Raw genomic sequence first — 13547 nt, forward strand, 5'->3', positions numbered from 1 at the left:
CAATAAAATTTCCTTTTATTACATACTGTAAAAAATTTTTTGTAATACAATTTAATCGGATTTCTTTTAAAAAATCCTTATTTTTTATATAATTTAGATCATATTATGATATAGACTTACTTAAATCTATTCTAGTTTTTCTAATATCCTTAAATGTTTTTGGTGTAAAGACTCATTAAGTATCTTTGTGTAACTTAAAATGGGAATTGAATAATATTACTCTCAAGTTAAATAGAAAAATAAAATTTATATATTTACCATCATAATAAATAAAGAATGAAATCAAACATTGAAAAATACTTTTTATAATTTATTTCAAATTAGATAATAAAATTGCTTTATTATTAATTTACACAGACAGAAAGAGTATGACTATGTGAATTTAATATAAAAGTAAAAACTAGATAATTATATATAAATTAATGTTGAGTTTCAAAAAAATGTACAATTATCACTATTTTATTAATTGAATAAAATTAGTTTGTTAATAATTTACACAAAGATGGTAATTCATTGTTTAAATTTATATCTAATTAATTAATATAAATTTTAGAATTTATTATTTACTTTAAAAATAAAATTATTTGATTAATAATTTCATTTATTTACTATAAAAAGTAAATATCTAGTAATTAATACTTTAATTTATCTCTATCTAGTTAGTATAAAATTTATGGTAATTATTATTTTTTTGATACAATTAAAATATCACCTTATAAATAATATATGAAGAAGTTAATATACTTCTCATTTATTGAGTATTAAAAAAGATAATTTGGTAATAAATATAAAAAATTTATCCTTAGTTTGCATAAGATTTATGATGATAATTATTTTATTTATATACAATATTACATCACTAATAATTTATACTTAAAATTTAATTATTTATTATAAAAATATGAAAATTTGGTAATTAACACTTTAAATTTATGTCTAGCTAGATATTATAAAATGAACGTTAATAATTATTTAATTTGTATAATAAAATTGTTTCATTGCTATTAATTTATACATAAAAGTTAATTATGATACGTGTATACTTATTTAGTATAATTTTATTTAAATTTTAGTCATTTAAGGGAAATAAATAATTTTTTGTGTGTGAATAATATGTGAATTTATTATTTTACAATAGAAAGTAACGTCATGTAAAAGAAATTAAATATTTTTTACTATTTGTTAAATATTATACTTATTTTAAGAACATGAATTTTATTAATAATTAATTGTCACTATCAAATTTCTTTTGAATTTTGAACAATATCTTTTTTGTTTTATTGATTAATATGCGTTGATTTCAATCAGTATAATCAGTTAAACACATTATCATTAAAAGATGACTAGTTTGTCTTGATTTTTTTTTCCGCGCTTATTCGATGGAAAAGTATTTTAACAATATTAATAGGCAGGTATACTATTTATCTATCTTTCGTTGGTCTATTTTAAACATTAATTTAAGATATACTCATATTCTAATTAATTAATTAATAATTAATTAAATTGATTATCAATTAAGATACTTAAAAAAAATTAAAAAGCAAAAGTAAATAAATAAAGATTAAAATTTCAAATGAAGTAAATTTGCTATTATTAAAAACAAAATTTAACTTAAATTTTTAAAGTTAAAAGAAAAGAATAGGTATTTTAGGAGGTACTTTTGATCCTCCAACTTTAAGCCACATTGAGATAGCTAAACAGTCTCTACTTCAACATGTTGTAGACGAAGTTTGGGTAGATTTTATTTTATTAAAATAAAACAGAAAGTTAATTTTTATTATATTTAGATTGTTCCATGTGGCTTAAGAACTGATAAAATTACTCAAACTGAACCCAAGCATAGATTAGAAATGGTTAGTATTGCGGTAAAGGAAGTGATCGAATAAAATCCCTCCCTAGAAGGAAAATTAGTCACGTAAGTCTTAATTTATCTATTTTTTTAGATTAATCTTGTTTTATTAATAACAAAGAAATGATATTGAAGTTAAGAATAACAGAACCATCCCAACTTATCCACTAATGAAAAGATTCGAAAAAGAAAACCCTGAATATGATTTTTATTTTTTAATGGGCTACGATCTTATCAAAGGTCTTCTTAGCTGGGATCAAGGTTAAGAATTAGTAAATGAAATAAAGTTTATCATTGCTGGCTAACCAAATTTAGAATGGAAGCAATTCGATGATTATTTTCCTAAAAATTATAAATTGATTAAAATATATGAGAATGTAAGATCAACTAACTACAGAAAAATAATAGTAGAGAGCTACAAGCAAAATAATAACTCTTACCCAGCAGATTTAGGTCTAGAAGCTGGACTGCTATCTTAAAATATAATAAATTATATCATCTAAAACAATCTTTATGTTTAACAAATTTGATATATATTAAGTGTAATTATTTATAAGCTTATTAATTAATTCTACAAAAAAATACTTCTAAAAAGAATTAATAAGTTTTAAAAGAAAGTAATTTTTTATTTATGTGTTTAAATTTGGATAAAAAACGCATTAAAATTATTTTCTTAAAAATTAATTTTTAAAAATTTAATATATTTTACATATTGTTTGTTAAGGCCATCTTCATATTATTGGTAAAAAATATTAATAACTCGTTTTAGTGAACAAATAAAAAAATTTTTATGTTTCCTAGTTATTTTATTGTAAAAAGTGAAACAATAATATTCATGAATTACCAAAAAATTGAAAAGTTATTTTTATAATAAAAGTTATTTAAGAGATGTCATTTTTCAAATTTAATTTAATTTTTTTGTAAAAATAAATTTAAAGTATTTCAGTGGAAAGTAAATTAAATATTATTTTAGTATTTTTTTGTGCATTATTCTTAATGATAAAATCAATTAATTAATAAAAAAATGTTTACTAATAAAGTCTTAGAAATTTATGAAGTATATAAAAATCAATATAATGTTTTTTACTTACTTTTTCAAATAATTAAGTATGGTTAATTTTTTTAAGATATAACATTTTTTTTCAATTATTATTTTATTTTCATTCTCATTAATTTTTTAAGCTTTCAAAAATATATTTTTTAATTTTGCTTTTTAAAAAATAAATGACATATTTTACCAATTTGAATAACACAAACAAGATTTTTACTAAATTTAAATATTTGATAAAAACAATAGTGTTCGATAAGCTCTATCTAATTCAAATTATATAATAATATCTAATGAAAATTTAGCTATTAATTTATTTACTTTAAACAAATTTAAATCAAAAGAAGATGAAAGACAAACTAAAATTTCAAAATTTTATTGCTTTTGATTGATTCTTCTTTGAATAATTAAATGATTTGAATTTTCTCCTACTGAACACAATAATGAAAGAAAATAAATTACAAATAAAGTTATTCAAATAGATTAATTTGATTTTTACATATGATATTTTTATTAATAAAATATTTTTAGATTTAAAATAACTTGATATTCATTTTTTTCTTAAGAACCTGTCTTCATTATTTTTAAAACTGAAATTGTATTATTCATTCTAATCGTTTGACTGACTATTCTTTTTTGTTGATTACTGCATACTTTGAATCTATTCCGAACTTTGTTAATTTCTCATATTACTCTGTGAACTTAAACTATCAGAGCCTAGTTGGTCTTTTGTTTATAACTTGTTTTTTGAGATTATTGTTTGGTTGCTTTATACTATTTGAGGAAGTTTTTCGTTTGTTAATTTACTAGGAATCGACCTGCGGCTAATCAATTTATCAGAAACGTGTTCTTTACTCTTATTAAAAGATTAATCAACATCATTATTCATTTTACTTAAAGAAGTATGAGTATTACTTTCAGATTTCAATTAATTAAAATTAATTTAATTTTAAGTGTTTAATTTTGTCTCATTTTGCATATCAATAGTATTCTTTGTTTATCTTACACTCATACTGTTATCTCTTTATGGTATTTAATATTACTATCTTTCTTCTAAATCATTATTTTAATTTGCTGTATCCTAGCTGTTTTGATCAATAGCATTTAATTCTTAAGTTTATGGAAGCTGAAATGGCATAACATTTTATGAAGAATATAACTAATTTTAAGACTAGCTTAGCATATTTTATGAATTATTGAGAAAATTTTGAGAATAAATTAACTCCTAAGTGTTTATAAATTGTTGAGGATAGACTCCTGTATTGGAAATAAATTGCTGCTGCTATCTGTGATTATTGATTATATTTTCAATATTATTCTTTAAATAACCATGCTATTTATCTTTGTTTATTGTATTATTTTCTTATTTTTTTTCATATCGTATTTATGAATTGCTGAGAAAAGGGAAAAATTTATTCAGTTCTTCATTTATTTATTTAAGTTCGCTGTTGACTTACTTAATTTCTTCTCTCACCTTACAAATTTATTCTTCTGATTTGAATATAAATCCTGATTTGCTCAAATATTCTCCAGCAATTGATTAATTTACTTTATCATCTGTATCTTCTTCTGCTTATTGTTTCTAATTTTTTTTATCATTTTATTTGTTTCTATTTTTATTTTTTTTTTTATTTTTTTTAACAGGTGATGGAGATTTGTTTTCTTCTTCACTCTCTTAATCTGACTGATTGCTAGCTGCTGATTTTCTTGGTGAATTTGATTAGGAATTACTTAAATTTTTATTATTATTGCCATCATCATCTTCTTCTTCATCTTCTGAGTTTTCCCTGGAGCTACTTTTACTTCTTTCTTCGCTTGAAGTCCTAGAAGTTCTGCTAGATTTTGAAGAATTATCTTCTGAATCACTTTCACTTTAATTTTTAATTTCTGCTTCGCTATCAGAATCTCTTTGCTTGTCTTCATCATCACTGCTTTTTCTGGATTCTTAAGAATTTGACCTTGATGAATGTTAGAAATTTGCAACTTTTTTTAAAGTTTGCATTTATTATTATTCACTCACTTTTTAATTTTGTATCGGCTTTTCATAATTTTCATAAGTCAATCTATTACCATAAGAGCTTTAAATTTGCTAAAATTGATATTATTATTGTGGCATTTACTACTATCTATATTATTAATTTTGAATTGTTGATTATGCTGTAGCATTAGTATTCTAAGTCTATCTACTTATAGGAAGCTGATAGCTATTTGACATTTTCTAGTTAAATTATTATTAATGTTGCATATAACCTTGCTATTGTTAAAGCTACTATTAGTAGGGATTCTACTTATAACTATTGCCGCTATTGTATTATTCATAAGGATTACTATAACCTGGAATATTTTATCTATTGTTCATTTTTATAAATTCTTAGATTTAATTTTGATAAATTAAAAATTTAAGTAGAAATTAAATGATTTTAAGTGCATTTAAAATTTAATCAAATTTTTTTTCAAAATCTTAAGTCAAAATTTAAATAAAGAATTTATTTATTTATTTATTTGTTTGTTTTTGGGTGGTTTACAGTAATGAAAGACTATATATTTATTTAAAAATAATAATTAAAATAATTCTAGAATTTAAATTAGAAATATTTATTAATAATGAATGAGCAATTAATTTATAGTTTTTAATAAATAATTAATTAGCAATTTGAATATAAAATTTACAAATAATTTATTTAAATATAATTTTAATTATTTATTATTTTAACTAAAAGTTAAATGAAATAATTTTTATTTAATAAATATCATCTGAATAAGATAGTCTTAAAAGTATACAAAAGATTGTATAACTCAATATCAATGTATATGTATGTGTGTGTGAGTTTTTATAGTGAAAATAGATAGAAAATTTATCAAAGTTTTTGATTGAAAAAGTTGTTTTTTATAGTTGTTGGTTGGTTGGTTGTTTAGTTAGTATTTAGAATTGCTTTCTTTTATATTTATAGATATAAGAAATAGTAAGTAAGATGTTTTCGAAAAGTTTAATTTAATTAATTAGTAAATTATTTAATTCATAGAGTTTTTGTTTAGGAAGTGAGAATAAGAATATCTAATTAATTGATAAGCCATTTAAATATTTACGCTAATTCTAATAGTTGATATAATTAGTCATTTATTAGTTAAGCTATCTTTTTATTTCTAAGAAATAGCGATTACATTTTAGTTATTAATTACTGTTTTATAAATCTTTTATTTATTGGTAAATTATTTCTTAATATTGTTTAGTTTTTATTATTATTAATAATATTTTATTCATCAATTTATATCAATCATTTAATAGTTTAGAAACAAAATATTTTATTAAAAGGTTTGATTAAATTTTTTAATTTTTAAAGTGAATGCATATAATATTTATTATATTTTAGTGAGCTTTTATATCATACTCATTTCTCTTACTCATTGATTTACTTATGATGCATCAATTTCATTTCCATAGAGCCGCTTTTCTTGATACATATCTTTGAAAAATAGACATGTCCCTGGTATAAATGTAATTAGCAGCCAAACTGGATATAAAATAATTCCTAAGAGAAACAAGGAAAATAATAGCAAATATTTTTTAAATCCACTATATTACAATCTATTTCCTTTGAAATAAGCATAGATAATCAAAGGCATAAATAAACTAACAATAGCTACAATAAATGGATAAAGAGCTAATCCAATCACTGAAAGGAAAATGTACATCATCAATTTCATAACACCCCATAAAAATATACAGAATTTTTCACAGCATTGAGGCTCTTCTAGACTGTATTTTTAACCTTTTTTTATTTTTATTTCTTTAAATATTTAATTTAATAATTTGAATTTTTTACCTGGACATCCATAACAAATGTTCCAAGGAGCAAAGTGAAATTATCCACATTATCTGCGGCAAAGATTGCAAAAAGGTTTGTTGCAAGCAGAACACATTATTTTATTAGAGTCTTTTTTATAAAAAAAAATCTATTTTAAGTTTTTTTTAATTGATTTTATTTACATTAGACTCCATCAATTTATTAGAGGATATTTAACTTTGAATTACACATTGGACATGTTTGCTTTCCTATTTCTTTTTAAGCGTCTTCCGTTTCTTCTTCTAAAATTGCTTAGTCGCACCTTAAACCTTTTTATAATTTAATCATTAATGTAAAGACATATTTAATTTAACTTTACCTTGATGCCAGTTATTGCAGCAGTGAAAACAAACTTCTTAAAAGCATTTTTTACATGTTAATTTTGGATGCTCTTCGTCTCCTATCATGTAGCCATCACAATCAGCTCTTGTACAATCTTTTTTAATTGGATAATTTTTTAAATATGAATTAAGATAAAATTAAAACTTACATCTGACATTAGGATTCATCCTTTTAAATACTATTTTTCTGAGAGCTTTAAATTTGTCAAACATCTCTTGTGAAATGTATGGCTTTAAGTGTTCTGAACGAAGTTTGAATCTACAATTTTTGTAGGGACAAAATATTTTCATGACATCATTGTTATAGATTTTATTTTCTATATATTACCTTATGCAGTACATACAAAATTTATGCTCACATTTATAGTTTAGAGCAAACAACTAAGTTTCGTGTTAGCATATGGGACAAATATTTTAATTATTAAAACTAAAGCTTTGCTCTCTTTGGTTGATTTGAAATTCTGCTAATTTTGAAGATTGCTAAGATGGAAGAACTGCTTGAACATAAGCACTTATTGTCTAAGGGTTTTGTTTGTATTCTAAGCTCTTTGATTCTTTGTTTGCATTAATTTAAGATGAAATCAAACTTTTTTTAGAATTATTAGGCAATTTTGGAGTGACAATAGCATGAATTGGATCTATTGATACTGATATTGAACTTAAATCCATCATCTTTGTATTGAAGTTATGATGTTTGCTTATTTCTTTTTTTTTGTGTTAAGCTTGTTTATCGCTACCGATTTATTAATAACTTATTGGAGCGTTAACTTTTTTATGCTTCTATCCATCTTGTTCTAAGATGATTGATTATTGCTAGTTGTTAGACATATCAAATTAGTTTATGTTTTTATTGCTCTTTTTAATGCGTATTGTTTTGTCTTTTTGGTTTGGTGAAAACAAAGAAACTTATTAAGAATTTTATTATACTAACTGGATATTAGACGAACTGCATATAGATCCATTAATAATTGCGCCTGGAATGTTGTTATCACTAATTATATTGACAGAGTTAGGACAAGTTGAATGATTAACTGCGTTATTGTATGATACATTAGAAATAGCTTTAAGAGCTTGATTACTTGCACTAGGCAGATTATTTATTGATGACAAAGTGTTAATTGTATTATTCTTATCATTGCTTGTTCCTTTTAAGTAATTTGCCTTTTTGCTAATAAATGAATTAGGCAAATTATTAATACTATGAATATGTGAGTTATTGTTATAAACACTTAATTGACCTGCTGCAGTAGTTGTAGCCATTGTTGTTTGAATGATATCTTTATAATTGTGTACTTATGTGTTTTTTGCATATGCCTTTTTCTCATCTTCATATGAGTTATTCTCTTAAATGTAATCTTTCTCATAGCGAGTGCAGTCTTCTTATTCACAAGTAACTTAATTGTCATTCGTAGTAGTCCTGTTATTTAACGTGGTCGCTACTGCAGCTTAAGTGCCATTGTTAACCATTCTTTGCATCATTTTCTGCTATATTTCTTGCTATGATGGGTTCGAGTTACTTGTGCTTGTGAAGAGTTGAGAAACTGAGCGGAAAATTTAAGTTGTTCTGTTTTTAGCAGCCTAAACAACAGAAACTTCATTGTTATTATCCTTCTTTTTAAGCTTTCCTTTAAGCGTTTAATATGAGAGAATACTTTGAATGAGTTTTTCTAAGATGACTTCTTTAGAATGCTAATATAAATTTATCTCTTCAATAAGCTAATTAGCTAGTCTAGGATCAATTTGCATTTTACTGGCTCTACTTAAAACCCATTTCTTTTTAATTTGAGGGTCTTCCAAATAAGGTTGCTAACTGTAAACTCTTTATTTTGTATTTTTATTATCATCATTGTTTGTGTTGTTATCCAAAAGTACAGTAGACATGCAAATTTTAACACAGCTTTTGCTTTACTTATGTTTTTTGCTTTTCTTATTCTAACTTTATAATTTCTGTTGTACTTAAATATTTTAAGTATTATTGTTGTTGTTGTTGTTGTTTGGAGAGTTTGAAAGATGGTTAGTAATGCTAGTTGTATCGTCTGATTACTTCTTTTTCAGCTGTTATTTGTTTTTGTTTGCTAAGTATGACTTTAAATTATCTTGTTAGTCTTCTAAAAAGAACTAATCTCGTTTTAGTTAGTTAAATTGTTGAGGAATAAATAGGATACTTTATGTTATCTATGTGTTATTTATCTGATCGTTTCCGTAAAGTCTAGGAGAAATAGTAAAGTTATTTAGGTTAATAATACCCTTTTGAGGAGTGTTTCCAAGTTGAGAACCCTAGGGTGTGACTTCTGCAGAAGACAAATGCATCAACTTAACTTTTGATTTAGCATCAATTATTTGGTTATTATTGTTAGAGGCGCTTTAAAGAGTGTAAAAAGAGCCTCTCTTGCTGTTATTATTGTTGTTATTCTGTTCCAAATTTTTTAAAGAGTTTTGATTGGTATTTACTTTTGAAGCAGAAGATGAAAATGAGTTTTTATGAGTATAATTAATTATATTGTTTACCTACTAAATCTCGTGTTTAGAATATTGAGAACCAGCAGGAGGTGGAGGCTCTGGCACTTATTTTTCAATTATAGAATTATTAACATCATTAACCTCGTAAATTTAATCAAATCCTTTAATTTGATGTTGTAAATTAATATCGCTTTAATTAACTTTCATGTTTTCATTCTAGTTATTATTTTTGAATAATATCTTCTGATTATCAATAATTTAAGAAACATTTCCAGGATGCTGAATATTAACATTTTGAATATTAAACTTATATTGGTTACAGTTATTGAATTAAACTTATTGTTGTTACTAAGCAAAGATAATACTTCCTACTTGATTGCCTTGAAAGTATTCATTATTAATCTCAACTCCTGCTTAAAACGCATCTTTATTGAAGTTTTGGTAAAGAATTTAATGCTAAGGTTAAAAATTGGCAGTTTTCGATTTTTTTTTAGAGTTATTTCTGATAGTAACAGGTAAATTGAAATTTTGGTTTTGTTAAATTCCCTAAGATGTTTGTAAAAATTAAGAAGGGTTCTTTTGCATAATTTTATTTCCTTCTTACATCTACTCCTGCTCGCTAACATAGCTTCCTCTTGAGCTTATTGTATTTGATTTTTTCTTAAATTTTGTTTATTTATTGACCAAGTTTGGGATACTTTTATAAAATGGAATATTTCATTGTTATCTAATACTAATTAATTTTTAATTTACTTTGATGGATTTTTATTATTAGCAAAGCTGGTCAAGTGAGAGTCTTCCTCGTCATCCATTTCTAGTTCAATTTAGTTGTTTCCATCTTCACCAAGACTTGTATTGCTTCTCATTTAATTATTATTACTATTGCTTTTCTGAAATTTAAGAGTGCTAAATTGTTAGTAGGAACTTACTCTGCTTTTTGGGGAGATTAGAGACTTCATTTGATCATAGTTTGAGGTATTTACTTAAGTTAAGGAATTTATTTTATCAACTGATAGATTGTTTTTACTCCCCATGTTAATCCTTGTTTATTGATATTCAGCTTAATTATACATTTTCATATCATTTTTTTAAGCATCGAAATCACTTGATTAAAATTAATTTTCAACATCATCTTCAAACAATCTATTTTTATTTATTTTATTTTTGACTCTAGACTAGCTTTCGTCATCGTAGTCTACATCATCCTCATCTTGATCCTCTTCACTCACTTCTTATTCTTCTTACTCATTATTCCTAAAATAAATATCATTTTGCCTGTTTCCCATAAAAATAATTTATTTATTTTCCTACTCTTCTGTTTCTTCTTCTTCATCTTCTTCTTCCTCTTCCTCTTCCTCTTCATCGTCGTCTTCATCATCTTCCCCTTCTGTTATTTCATAGACTTAGTTTCCATTTTAATTTGGATTAATAGTAATATTTTAACCCTGCTAGTATAATTAATATAAGTGTTAGTCATAATAAAGAGGAAAATTTTTTTCACTGTAAAATCGAATATTTTGAAGTTAATTCTCGTGTTCATCTTCCTCTTAAAAATCGTCACTATTATACTAACTATATAAATTTTAATCTTAAATAGGCTATAAATTCGACTGTATTTAGCTCTGTTGTAAGTTTTAAAGTGCTTAATTATACTATAAATTTTATTGCATTTATCCATGTTATAAATTTTACTATATTTAGCTTTGCTATAAAGTTTATTGCATTTAATTATGCTAAATATTTTACTGTATTTATTTATTTGCAGATTATTTATTCGTTTAACCAATAAATAAATGAGTCCATTTATTTTATTTATTGATTTGATGATTGTTATTGTTTTCATGCATAAATTATTATTATTGTTATTTAATTTAATCGATTACTTCCTCTTCTTCATCATCATCTTCCTCTTCTTCTTCCTCTTCTTCTTCATCTTCTTCTTCTTTTACTTCGTGTTTATCATTGTTCTATTCTAAGTAATATAAGTAATTTTCTTGAGGATTTTAGAGTCTATTCTAATTATATATGCCTTATTATTATTGATTGGTATTTTTATAAAAAGTTTAAGATTTAGCGAGCGAGTTTTTTTTGTTAGACTTTTTTGATTAATTTTGACTAGTAATCAAATTTTTATTTGCTTATAAATTAATTGTATTAAATATTTAGGAATTGTTTTTAGCATTTAGCTTTTTTTCACTGTTTTAAGCAGTACTTTGTTAATTTTCTGATTAATTGGCCATCTACCCAGAAGAATTGGAAGAGACAGAAGAAGTGAGAAGATTGACTTCTTTGAACTACTACTAACTCTCAAAGTAGTTTGGAATTATAGATTAATACTATGAAAATTAATTTGGTTATTTTAGCTAATATTACTGAAGTGATACATGAGCAGGATTAATCTAAAAATTATTGTAGCTGGTTTTTTAATATAAATTGTAATCTTAAGGTTCTGCGTATTTTGTTTATATTTATTGATAAATTTAAGGTGGCATATTTTACTACTACTATTATTATACAGACTGATGTTGTTGAATGTGCTTTTATGATTAAAACTATTAAGAAAAAGGAGTCTTCATTCCATTAAATGAGGGTAAAAATTACGCCACGCTTTCTTGATGTTCATAATTAAGCAAATAAGATTGTTTTGATTCTAGTGTTTTTTAATCATCTTGTAATTTATCATCTAAAAAGTTATTTTTAGATTATTTCTTTTAAGTAGATTTATTTTTAAGGGCTAGTTCTATCATTCCTCCTTGCATATTATTTGAGAAAGCAGGAGCTTGCATTGTTTGATAGTTTTTATTTTAATTTTTGTTAGAAGGACTCCCTTTTTTAACTGATTTATTGCCTTTTTTAGAAAATAAATCCGCTTCTATCAATTAGTTAGATAAAAAATTTGGAGTAAGAGGACTTCTATGTATATTAAAATTTTATTTTGCCGTTTATTCTATCTGATAATTTGCTGTGATAGGCTAACTTTTACCTCTTCCAACTTATTACATAATTGGAACTCTCTTTGAAGTTCCAGCTGATTCTTCCTGCTTTTTGCTTTTAGAACCTTTTTTTTTCATTTTAACATCACTTTCTTTTACATTTCCTTTGAATTTACTTTGTTCTTTTGTATGTGATTTTGGAGGAGTTAAATTTACTAAAGGAACACTAGCGGATTAAGAAGTCTAAGACAGCAGCAATGGAGTCGTAGAAATTTATTTAAATAATTAAGGAGTAGGCGTAGATTCTAGCTTTTATATCTAAATACAAGCACTATTGCTGCTGCTATTTTTATTAATACTATTTGCATTTGCTAATAAGGCAGGTGATGGAAATTAATGAGCAAATGATGAATTTGTTTGAGGAGTAGCAGTAGTAGAAATTTGGCTGAAAGGTTTTGCTTTCTTCAAATACAAGTGTGGTAATTCAACACCGATGTACGGCGATTGATTATACTAAGAATTTTATACATTCTGCATCGTTGGCTGCAGATTTGTTTGTAATTGCTATTGCTGTTGCTAAGGCTATTATTGTTACTGTTGTTATTATATTTGCTGCTACTAACTAAATTGAGCCTACTACATATATTAACAAAGGTGCTTTTTACACTGGAATTTTATGACAAAAATGAAAAATTAATTTTTGTTATCATAAAAATTATGAAAATAATAAAAGATATATTATTTAATTATACGCCCTTAGAATAATACACTATTTTTAATGTTAAATTCTATTCATTTCATTTCTTTTAATTGTTTAATCAATCAATTATTATTTCATTACTAATATCAGTCACTTAAAGTAAACAATAAAAAATCATTCATTTATTCATTATTAGTTATTTAGTTAGTTGTTAATCATATTAGAAACAAAAACCCATCTAATCTAATTTAATTCATTCAAATTTTACAATAAATCAAAAAATATTATTTTATTCTACTATCAAAATACAAAGAAACTACAAAAGTATCAAGAATATATTTCTTATCAATTTTAATCCAAATTAGTATTAT

General features: G+C 23.8%; 3 protein-coding genes across 3 annotated transcripts; 1 reads left to right on the plus strand and 2 right to left on the minus strand. All coding sequences in view use genetic code 6, as the record gives it.

Moving 5' to 3' along the window:
- Positions 1-1573: 1573 nt before the first annotated feature.
- Positions 1574-2379, plus strand: TTHERM_00075630 (cytidylyltransferase; the record flags this gene model as incomplete). Its single annotated transcript, XM_001015603.3, has 4 exons — positions 1574-1578; positions 1626-1734; positions 1788-1915; positions 1971-2379. 4 exons carry the CDS (start codon positions 1574-1576, stop codon positions 2377-2379), a joined length of 651 nt encoding a protein of 216 aa, XP_001015603.3.
- Positions 2380-3447: 1068 nt separating this feature from the next.
- TTHERM_00075640 (hypothetical protein) lies at positions 3448-5256 on the minus strand (the record flags this gene model as incomplete). Its single annotated transcript, XM_001015604.1, has 1 exon — positions 3448-5256. The coding sequence occupies one exon, from the start codon at positions 5254-5256 to the stop codon at positions 3448-3450; it is 1809 nt and encodes a 602-aa protein (XP_001015604.1).
- A 1043-nt stretch (positions 5257-6299) lies between these two features.
- On the minus strand, positions 6300-13118 carry TTHERM_00075650 (Ibr domain protein; the record flags this gene model as incomplete). Its single annotated transcript, XM_001015605.3, has 6 exons — positions 6300-6667; positions 6722-6832; positions 6886-7011; positions 7062-7178; positions 7233-10240; positions 10297-13118. The coding sequence occupies 6 exons, from the start codon at positions 13116-13118 to the stop codon at positions 6300-6302; spliced, it is 6552 nt and encodes a 2183-aa protein (XP_001015605.3).
- Positions 13119-13547: the final 429 nt, after the last annotated feature.

The sequence above is a fragment of the Tetrahymena thermophila genome (assembly GCF_000189635.1).
Source record: "Tetrahymena thermophila SB210 genomic scaffold scf_8254650, whole genome shotgun sequence".
Lineage (NCBI taxonomy): Eukaryota > Ciliophora > Oligohymenophorea > Hymenostomatida > Tetrahymenidae > Tetrahymena > Tetrahymena thermophila.